This window comes from Dryas octopetala, chromosome 6 (genome assembly GCF_963921425.1).
Source record: "Dryas octopetala chromosome 6, drDryOcto1.1, whole genome shotgun sequence".
Lineage (NCBI taxonomy): Eukaryota > Viridiplantae > Streptophyta > Magnoliopsida > Rosales > Rosaceae > Dryas > Dryas octopetala.
In genome coordinates, this window is record NC_141371.1 from 3,590,080 (window position 1) to 3,601,255 (window position 11,176).

At 37.3% G+C, this 11,176-nt stretch overlaps 2 protein-coding genes across 3 annotated transcripts; one reads left to right on the plus strand and one right to left on the minus strand.

Annotated features, from left to right (window-relative positions):
• Window positions 1-1,523: 1,523 nt before the first annotated feature.
• On the plus strand, window positions 1,524-6,334 carry LOC147281218 (transcription factor PIF3-like). 2 transcript variants are annotated; one of them, XR_015122961.1, is made up of 9 exons: window positions 1,524-2,570; window positions 2,705-3,947; window positions 4,038-4,139; window positions 4,259-4,324; window positions 4,670-4,735; window positions 4,843-5,370; window positions 5,720-5,849; window positions 5,950-6,041; window positions 6,128-6,334. XR_015122961.1 is itself a non-coding variant. In XM_086248640.1 (9 exons), the coding sequence occupies exons 2-9, from the start codon at window positions 2,509-2,511 to the stop codon at window positions 5,958-5,960; spliced, it is 2,208 nt and encodes a 735-aa protein (XP_086104766.1). In that variant the 5' UTR covers window positions 1,524-1,673; window positions 2,409-2,508; the 3' UTR covers window positions 5,961-6,334. The 2 variants fall into 2 exon arrangements, 1 of the variants encoding a protein (XP_086104766.1); XM_086248640.1 differs by having other exon boundaries at window positions 1,524-1,673; window positions 2,409-2,570; window positions 5,950-6,334.
• Window positions 6,335-6,987: 653 nt separating this feature from the next.
• On the minus strand, window positions 6,988-11,176 carry LOC147281219 (uncharacterized). Its single transcript, XM_086248646.1, has 2 exons — window positions 10,856-11,176; window positions 6,988-9,766 (listed from the first exon to the last, which is right to left on the minus strand). Exon 2 carries the CDS (start codon window positions 9,749-9,751, stop codon window positions 7,328-7,330), a length of 2,424 nt encoding a protein of 807 aa, XP_086104772.1. The 5' UTR covers window positions 9,752-9,766; window positions 10,856-11,176; the 3' UTR covers window positions 6,988-7,327.

The window sequence follows — 11,176 nt, forward strand, 5'->3', positions numbered from 1 at the left end:
ATTTAAATAATTTTAAAGTATAATTATTCTCACCATCTGTTCATATTTCCTCATCCACCATATTTTCCCACCCTCTTCAATTTATTTATTTTTAATATTAATCTACTTATTCCACCTCTTTTTTCCTAAATTACCCTCACCTCTTTCCTTTTCTATTCAAATTTCCCTTCTCACCTACCCACCCTAACCCCAACCTTGAAAAAGCAAAACAAAAGAAAGCTGCCACCTCTACAATTAGCCTACTTGCACCTATTGAATTTATATTCTTCATGAGTATTTTTCTTTTGATTGGTCATAGGCTCATAGCTTCAATTTCCTAAATTAGGAAAATGATTTTGCTTGAATTGAATGCTTTTAGAAGGTGGAAATTCTACTGATGTACAAGCCCATCAATTGAGTTGCCATAGAAGATGGACTGCCATGGCTGCAGCTATAGCAACTTTGAATTTATTTATTTTTTAATTAAATGTGTTTGTTTTGTAATTTCATAAAAAAATAAAATTATAATTAATTTTTTTAAAAGGTGGAAAATATATTAGTGAGTGAGAATGGTACCATTTTCATTTTATCAGTAACTAGCCTCTTGGCACACGCTATGTGCCGATTGACTTTTTTAAATTTGTAGTTAAATTTTTAATAAATAATTTATTTGTCCTGAAAAAAAAAAAAACGGTGGTGGGGGAAGTGGGTTGTTAAAAATAAGAGTAAAATTCTGCATTTTGTTTTAATTTTTAATTCTAATTATTATAGTTTACTATTGTGCCTCTAAAATATTAAAGGAAAAATGTTAGCAAAATGAGTATATATAACCCTATAATATAAAGATTAAAGGAATGGGTGACTGTGATGGAGAGGGGGAGCTGGCTGGGGGCAGAGAGAAAGAAAAAGATAAGGAAGGCAGAGATATGAGAGAAAAGAGAGGAGAGGAGAGGAGAGGAGAGGGGAGGGGGAGGAGAGGGGAGGGGAGGGAAGGGAAGGGAAGGGAAGGGAGGGGAGGGGAGAGGAGGGGAGGGGAGGGGAGGGGAGGGGAGTGACTGGGCTGGGTGGGGGGAATGTTGGATCGATATGGTGCAGGGGTGGCGAAAGTGGGATATGGAGGAAATTTTTTTTGTTTTTAAATTTATTTAGTTTTATTTTTTTTATAATTTATTTTTTATGAGAAAAGATTTTTTTGCTTTTATAAATTAGTCACGTGATCCTCACGTGATCAATTTTAACGGAAGTTTTGACAGAATTGACGGAATATTCTTGATTGAAGCACTTGAAAAATAATAGTCTTTGATTAAAGTAAAGTGAAAATGAGATCCTCAACTGAAAATAGAGATATAGTTATAATCATTTTACTAACATTTTTTTAATATTAAATTATTTTATTTTAGGTTTTTAACTAATAAAGGTAAGATTGGGTTATTGAATGACTGAATGTTTAATCTTAGTCCACCTTCTCGCTTGGCCAAAAAAAAAAAAATCTTAGTCCACCTTCTCCCATTAGTGCTAACAAAACCGATTAGTGATAAGCCCGCATACCGAGGATCAGAACAAAATTCAAAGGCGAATAGGTTAGAATTCAGAAAGGCATGATAAGAAGATTGACTATGGTTAAAGCTACAAATGGCTTCGACCGAAAAAAGGAAAAGAAAATCCACAAATGGTTTCAGCTCACTCTTCTTGCAGTTAAAACTCTCTCTCTCTCTCTGCATTGGTCCCCCTGCAACTCTGCTAGCCTTTCGCCGTCTTCTACTCTCTCTCTCTCTCTCTGAAATGGGTCCTCTTTGTTCGAGCTCAGTTACTGATTCTCAAGAGCTTTATTCTGATTCACCATGTGGATTAGCGTAATTTGACTTGTTCGAGGAACTCAGATTTCCCCAACATTATGTTTCTTTACTCTATATAGGATTTTTCAGCTGGGTATTGGGTATTGAGGATTTTGGACTCTTCTTCAAGTTACCTGCTGTACTCCCTTTAGTTTTGAGTCAAAAATTTGGAGCTGTTTGTTTATGATTGTGGATTAATTTAAGGAAACATAATCTGGTTTCTGGGTTTTTCGTTTAATGATTAAAAAAGTGAAAAAGAACTAATTTTTAACTCAAAGCAGCTTAATTTAGAGGTTTATTTGGGATCTTTGGGAGCCATTAAATAATTACTTTTGAGTCTTTGACTGCTCACTTTTTATTTTATTTTATTTACTGATAAAGACTTTAGTTTCTAAAGAATGATTTTATTCTGTAAATTATAACTGTGGAAAGAATATAGATTTCTTAATTTCCACTATAAGTTGAACTGGGATTGTCATATAGTGGGGTTTCGGTTGTGCTTTTACGTCTTCAACCATTATTGGCATTCTATTTATATACACAACATATATTATATATATACAAATTTTCTTTTTTCTGTTCCTTTGAACTCAGCACTTAAAATGAGGACTACTGTGTAGAAGCTACCAATAATGGCTGTGTTGTTGAAGCTTTTGGGCATTTCAGAATAACACAGTGATTCCAACACTTCACCATGCCTTTATCCGAGCTATATCGAATGGCCAAAGGGAGGGTTGATTCAAGTCAAGATTTTGAGTAAGTCCAGTTCCACTCCTTACAATCTTGTTACCTCTTTTGATTTTGCCATTGAGTTGTTTTCTGTATTCCCATTTAATATTTGTTTTTTGTTTTTCTTCTTCCCCTTTTCTACATTCTGGGATTTAATGCAGACTTGGGAATAACTTTGTTGAGCTAGTATGGGAAAATGGTCAGATTATGATGCAAGGTCAGTCCAGTAGAGCTAGAAAGAGTCCAATTTGTAACAGCTTACCATCTTATACCCCCAAGAATCGAGATAAAGATGTAGGAAATGGCACCATTGGGAAGACTGGGAAGTTTGGGTCCATGGACTCTGTATTGAATGAAATTCCATTGTCGGTTCCATCTGCTGAAATGGGTTTGAGTGGTGATGATGACATGTTGCCTTGGTTGAGTTATCCCATTGATGAATCTTTACAGCATGACTACAGCCATGATTTTTTGCCTGAATTATCTAGTGTCGCAAATGAGATTTCCACCAATAACAATCTCCCACCAATTGATAAAATGAGTAGTTCTTGTCAGGTATATAGGGACGCCAATACCAATTGTGCACATGAAGGTTCTAGTTTGGAACAAAGGAATGTGTCAAAGGTTTATTCAATAGGTGGTGCTGAGGTTGGCAGACCTAGAGGTGGTACTATTCAGTTGTACCCATTGTCATCACAGCAATCCCAAGCATCATTCCCATCTCTTAGATCAAGGGTTTCAGATATTGTTGCTGATAATACAAGTAGTGCCACCCATCATGCTGTTTGCAAGAATCCTGTTCAGGTTTCATCTACAGGTGGGCTTCCTGGCATAAAAATGCAGAAGCAAGATCCAGTAGCGCCTAGTAATAATAATTCAAACATAGTGAATTTTTCCCATTTCTCACGACCAGCTGCTCTTGTGAAAGCCAATCTTCAGAACATTGGAGTGATGGCTGGCTCAGGTTTATTAAGCGTGGAAAGGAATGCAAATAAGGATAAGGTTTCAGCTGCAACAAGTAACAATCCTCCCGAATCAACACTAATTGATTCAAGCAGTGGTTTACCAAAGGAGTCAAATTCACAATGCCAACATCTTATGACACCATCCAGTGTTGAATTGAAACCAACAGAAGCTAAGCCTCTTGAGGAACCACATGCTGCTAAACAGTCTAAGGCTGCATGCCAAGAGGATGCCTCTAAGAATGACACAAACCCCAATCATATTCCTTGTGAAAGTGCAATTAGGGTACTTCCGGATGGTGAAAAAACTGTGGAGCCTGTTGTTGCTTCTTCCGTTTGCTCAGGCAATAGTGTGGAGAGAGCTTCGGATGATCCAACAGGACCAACACATGCTTTGAAGAGAAAAGGTCGTGATACTGACGAGTCTGAATGCCATAGTGAAGTAAGTTGAAAAGTTAGTGTTCAATATTTCTTGGAGTTTCCATGCTGTTTCCCTTCCCTCCCTAAACCAAGAAAACCACCTCATGTGCAGGATGCAGAGGAAGAATCTGTGGGTGTGAAAAAAGGAGCCCATGCTCGAGGTATGGGTTCCAAGAGAAGCAGAGCAGCAGAAGTGCATAATTTATCAGAAAGGGTGAGCCAAACCATTCATTAATAGTATTCATAACAGAGAACATGTTAATTGCTTTGTGATGTGCTGTTTGTAAACTCTAAGATAATTAAGTTGTACTCATTTTGGACTTCTGTGAACAGAGGCGAAGGGATAGAATCAATGAAAAGATGCGCGCGCTACAAGAACTCATACCCAATTGCAACAAGGTACTTGTTTTTTTTTTTTTTTTTCTTAATTTGAGTTTTATAGTCTTGCCAGGCATTTCCTTGATGTTTGATGGACTTCCTAAGTTTTATTATTTTGGTGTTAAATCAAGGATCTAATTTACTTTTGGAAGTGAAAGCAATTAATAAAATAGTATCATGCATAGGGAAGTCTGTTAATTAAATCTGAAATGCATGTCCACGATCTTTTCAAACTCAGCTTTTGTTAGAAATTTGGTGGCGTATTATATTGAACATTCCTGATAGTCATGGAAGTTTAAACATAGCCTGCTATAAGTTAGTATCTTCTGTAATTTGGTTATGCTGACATTTTCATTATCATATAAGGTGGACAAAGCTTCAATGCTCGATGAGGCTATTGAGTATTTAAAGACACTTCAACTCCAAGTACAGGTAAACATACTTTCTCACACCCTCTTTACTTATTCACTTTTCAATTTTAATGTATAAGAACTTGGATATTCAATTATAACATGGTATTATTTTCAATCTCTATGCAGATTATGTCAATGGGAGCTGGTTTGTATATGCCGTCAATGATGTTACCAGCAGGAATGCAACACATGCATGCACCCCGCATGGCTCATTTATCTCCCATGGGTGTTGGAATGGGAATGGGAATGGGAATGGGATTGGGCATGAGTTTTGGGATGGGTATGCCCGACATGAATGGTGGATCTTCTAGTTACCCTATGCTTCAGATGCCCCCCATGCAAGGAGCACATTTCCCTGGTTCACCTATAACAGGGCATACTGCCTTCAATGGGATGATAGGATCTAACCTTCAGATGTTTGGAGTTCCTGGTCAAGGAATTCCCATGCCGATGCAGCGTGCACCCTTGGTTCCTTTATCAGGAGGGCCCTTTATGAAGTCAGCTGGAGGAATGAATGCTTGTGGTGCAGGAGGTCCTGTGGAAAATGTGGAATCAGCTCCAGTTTCTGGTTCAAAGGATTCATTGCAGAACATGAACTCCCAAGTGGTGCAAAACACCATTGCCAATACCTCTATGAATCAGACATCTAGTCAGGTCTGTGCATTTATCATAAAGTGAATTTTTTTGAAAGAACATATTTTTTTTGGTCAAATTTTGAAAGAATATATGATGATCATGAATCTTGGAGTTAAGTTGTTTAAATAATGCTGCATGTCCGTTGGGGTTCTTCATTAATGTTGAAGTTTGAGTATTAGAATGAATAAAAACATGTAGGATTTACACCATTGTACATATGTGAAAGAAAAAGAAACCTTTGTGATTCTACTAACCATCCAAAACTTCAGCGCTTCAACATCTTAAATTTCCTATTGTCTAGTTGTGTTCTGCCCTTAGTTTCTTTTTGTATGTAAATTAAACTTTTGTTGCTCTTTTTTGTTGCCAGTGTCAAGCAACAAATGAGGGATTTGGAGAGTCTGCTTTGGTGCAAAATATTGTTCAAGCGTCCGATGTTAATACCAGCAGAGCTAACAGATCACCTAACGGAAATGACCTTGTGCATAGTAGAGCAGCTAGTGAGTAAATTTTTATATTCACATGACACACTCACACTCACATGCACATTAATAATTCATTTTTGAAAGAATACGAACTCATCTCTACTTGTATATTCAGGATATGATTAACAAGAAGTTTTGTCTGTGGTTGGAGGAGAGATCCATGTTGCAGCATCTTGAGATTGGACCTTTTGCTTGCTTCTGATATGGGTAGATACAATTTGAAGTACATGAAAAGGTAGCTCTGAGTTGATGAGGTTGAACCTTTACAATAACCATCCGAATTCTAATTTCAGGAGAGTACAGTTGCATATTGCACAGATTTTGGTACCTTGAGAAGACTTGAAGTTCGTTCTAGCATTTGTACATTCACCTTTGTAACCGATGAGGTAATGCAATGTCTAAGAGTCGAGTATACTAGAAATATGTATCAAATGTGTGTTTTGGTGGACATATATAACAATTCTTTGAATTAAATGAAATGATAGTAATGCCTTAGTACATTTGTATTCTCTCATTCTCTGCAGCCATTGTGATGAAATATGGTACAATTGTTAAGAAAGAATATTGGTTGCTCTGATGGTTCATCTAGTTTCACTTATGTCCTGAGTTTAGATAATTGATGTATTATAGGGTGCTGAGTGGGTCTTAATAGGAGTGAAACTCTTGTACTGGTGTTATACTGATGTGGTTTGGTCAGTGTCAATTCAAGTTTAGATATATGGTGACATAAGTAATGCTTAAAACTTTGGACCATCTTCTCCATTTAGAGTGTTTACTCACCTGGTCATTTCTTAATTTGGGTTCAACTCGGGACATCTTTCCCCAGATATAACAGTTTGACGGGTAGAATAAAACTTGGCACAATACAATACAGTCCAGTCTCCTACAATTTAATATAGTTCAATCCAGTCTAATACAGTCCAAAATAATGTACTAAACGAACCCTTCCTCGCTCAGTAACATTGAGAATGCTGGTAAAAAATTCTTGGTTCCATGCTCATTTTGCAGGTTCTGAGTGGTTACTGGCAAACATGTTGTTTTGCAATTTCAACCACCTTGATAAATCTTGATTTCTTGGTAGGCAATCTTATTATCTCTTCAAGTGAAATGCACAACCAATTATTGGTAAAGGGCACGATGATGAAAAAGATAATTGCAACTGTAACATATATCCACATATCATTTTCACAATACCAAAATTCGTTCATGATGATAATTGACAACAATCAAGCACCAACACACAAATAATAGTTCCAAATGACATCAACAGTGTCAAAAGGGAAGATAACTAACAATAAACACACCACTTCTCACAATATTGAGTATGGCATAGCCTTTATCTTCTATATACACACACCCTAACCATCAGGCATCAACATACAAGCCAAGATCTGAGAGTGAGCAGCAACATCAAGGGACCAACCACAATAATATAAACATCAAGAATGAAGACATAAGAAGTGATATATGCAAATTTTCATAGTCAAATTCAATTATTTGACTTTGATATCACCCTTGGTTCCAGAGGCAGGGGTTTTTGAGCTTGGAGATTTTCCAGTGATAGCTTTCTTTGCCTTCACGAGTGACTGCTTCACCTTTGATAGAATGTTGTTTGACTGTTTTTGAGGGGGCTTAGCTGGAACTTCCTTTGGCAGGTCCTCGGAGGGTTTTGTGTGATCACCATCCTTGGTGGGAGACTCAACATTTTGATCAGACTTTGCAACATCGTCAATGACTTTCTCCAATTTATCAGCATCTTTTTTAACAGTTTCCTCCCCTTTTACCTCTGACTCATATAGCTTGGATTCTTTAAGTGGCTCATTAACAGCTGTAGTGACTTCACCCTGCTTTTCTTCCACATTCTCATCGTTCTTGGTTTCAACTATAGTTGGCATCTCATCTTTTATGTGTTCTGCTCTTTCATTTTCCACCACGGGTTCAACATCTTTCCCAACTCCCTCAAATGATTTTTCTATAACTTTAGAGGGAGAGATAGAGCTGTTGACATCCTCTTTATCTGGTTGAATTGAAACCTCATCAATCACATTTCTGTTTCCATTGTCTTCAGATTTCACATTCTTTGTTTCATTCTCTTCTCCAACCTTTCCTACTTCCGCTGCTGTCTCTTCTGCTAGCTTCTCAACTGCATCAACCTCACTTAATTCTTTCTTTTGGTCCTCTTTAATTGGTTGAGTTGAATCCTCAGCTATCACATCTCTCTTTTCATTCTCTTCAGTTTCAACATTCTTTGCCACACTCTCTTCTCCAACCTTTTCCAACTTCACTGCTGCCTCTTCTGCTAGCTTCTCAACCACATCCCCAGATTCTTTCTTTTGGTCCTCTTGAATTGGTTGAGTTGAATCCTCAGCTATGACATTTCTCTTTTCATTCTCTTCAGTTTCAACATTCTTTGCCACATTCTCTTCTCCAACCTTTTCCAACTTCACCACTGCCTCTTCTGCTAGCTTGTCAATTACATCAGCCCCACTTAATTCTTTCTTTTGGTCCTCTATAATTGGCTGAATTGAATCCTCAGTTATTGCATCTCTCTTTTCATCCTCTTCAGTTTCCACATTCTTTTCTCCAACCTTTACCAGTTCCACTGTTGCCTCTTCTGCTATCTTCTCAACCACATCAAGTCCACTTAATTCTTTTCTGTCTTCTATAATTGGTTGAGTTGAATACTCAGTTACCCCAATTCTCTTTTCCTTCTCTTCAATTTCCACATTTTCTTCTCCAACCTTTTCCGTCTCCACTGCTGCATCTTCTGCAATCTTCTCAACCACATCAGCCACACTTAATTCTGTCTTTTGCTCCTCGTTAATTGGTTGAGTAGAATCCTCAGTTACCACATTTATCTTTTCAATCTCTTCAGTTTCCACATTCTCTACTCCAACCTTTTCGATCTCTTCTGCTAGCTTCTCCACCACATCAACCTCACTTAATTCTTTCTTTTGGTCCTCAGCAGCAGTGAGCTTTTCTGTAACATCAGGAAGAGAAGAATCCGCACCATCTTGAACCCGATTAAGTGAAACCTCTTCTAGACTTCTAACTTGACTAGGTTTGACGTCTGTATCAGCAGTTTGCCCTTCCTCCAAGAATGTGGAATCCTCAACTTTATCAGCTGAAGACCCTTCATCTTTCACTCTTTCATCCTCCACACTTTTTTCAGCCTCAACTTCATCATGTTTTTTCTCTTGTTCTGGTTCTTCCTTCGCTTCTAGACTAGGTGTGTCATCTGTTTCCGTTTTCACCTCCTCCAAGAATGTGGTGTGCTCAACCTTCTTATCAGCTGCAGATTCCCCTTCTTTAACCATTTCATCCTGCACATGTTCTTCTTGCTCAACCTCATGTTTTTTCTCAACTTGTTGAGTAAGTTCAGATGGGTCTCCTGGCTTTTCCTCCACTTCAGCAACAGCAAGTTCTGGCTTCTGTACTACCAAAGACTCCAGTTCCGAGTCTTTAATCTCTTGTAGGACTGTTTCTACTGATCCTTTGTCAGAAGTAACCGCCAATGACTCCTCTGGTTTCTCAGTGGCTTCAACTGATGATTGAGGAGCATCAACCATCTTTGGTTGCTCCACTTTCCCTTTTTCTATGATTTCTATGGCTGGTTCTTTTGGTTCTTCTCTTACCACAGAATCAATAACAGCATCAACAACTTGCTCTGGGGCTTTTGAATCAGGAATGGGGTCATTTTCCACCTTCGTTTCATCTATAAGTGGAACATCTGACAAAGGAGCATCAGCAGTCTTCTCACACTCAACTACAGGAGGGTCAATCTTCTTATAATTGATACCTTCAGAGTTAGATGATGTTACTGGACTGGCTGAATCCTCAGTTTTGGGTATTTCTTCTCCACTTTCTTTGGTTGAAGAAACACCATTTTGTTCCGCAGCCTTTTCTTCTTCACTCATCTTCTTTTCAACTTGCTGCAATGATTAAAAATGATATCAACACAAAGGAAATTCTAGAGTTGAGAAACTATATATAGAAACTAGGCAATATGACCTAGAAGTAAAAAGAACTACGAGCTTTGATTTAATCTCTTTTGACATTTTTAAGTTATTAAGTCCATTTACAAATAAATTTGATATGAACAAATTACTTAGATCTCTTAATCCAAACCAAATAAGAAAGCCAGACCAGATAAATGTAGAACTTGGAAACAACCAATATCAAGTCCCACTTGTTAAGGACAACTTTTTTGCTTTAGGACCTCACATGATGAATTAGTTCTTATCATTATTCCTTTCAACTTATAAACAAGTTGTCAAAACCTATCAATCATATTGTAATGCTGCATATACCCTATGGTATGGTCTCTTGGGGGATCTTTGAGAAGTGTTTATTTCAGTGAGAGAAATCTGGCATCCTTTGCTAAGCAAAAGAAAAAAAAAGTAGAAAGCCACAAAAGAGATGGTGCCCTTGATGTGCTATTCATATCCCTACTTGGTTTCGGACCATTTTTATAGTCAAAATATATCGTTTCTTGAAAATCTAAGGACATATCATCTTTCATCTCCCATCAGGCTATACATGATCTAAACAGACTTTCAAAACTCAAGTTTGAAAGTTACATGATACAGTAAACAGTACCATCTAATACCCTATATATTCTTATCTAAGAAGGTCTAAATTGATTATGCAAAAAAGAAAAGGCACTGGTATGATGCTATCCAATATGAAATATGCAAAAAGCAGATACCTCCAAATTATAACCATGGGAACACGATTCTTCTAAGGTGTTCCAAGTTGGTATTGATGAAAAATACATAATCATGACCAATATCATTCAAACCAAATAAAGGAGAAATACAAGCACAATCACAAATTCACAAGTGGGTGCTGATAGAATCTAATTGACAATATATATATATATATATATCAAATTAAGACAAAACCTAAACTTTGGATCATCTGAACTTTGAAATCCCTGAAAGGATCATACTTGATCACTGAAGTTTACACTTATCACAGTAATCTGAGTGAAGTGAAGTAGAAATATTGTAAGAACTAACCTCATCAATGGTAGGACTTTGGTGTGATAAAACAGTCTCAGTGGCCGTTTGTGTGAATTCAAGAACAATTAGGTGACAGTACTTCTAAGCAGTTTTAAGGGGATTCAAGTGAAAAAGCAGAGCAAAAAAAAAAAAAAAAGAAAAAGGGAAAAGGAAAGATACGGTTGGCAACAACCCAAAAACTTTTGGGAAGTAGAGTAAGATGATGAACAGCTACAGCAACCACAAAACAAATGAAAAACAGGTTGTCAAAGGCAGACCACATCACATGGTCTGGCAATTGGCATAGTAGCAATGATTAGGCTTAGGAGGAACCCATTT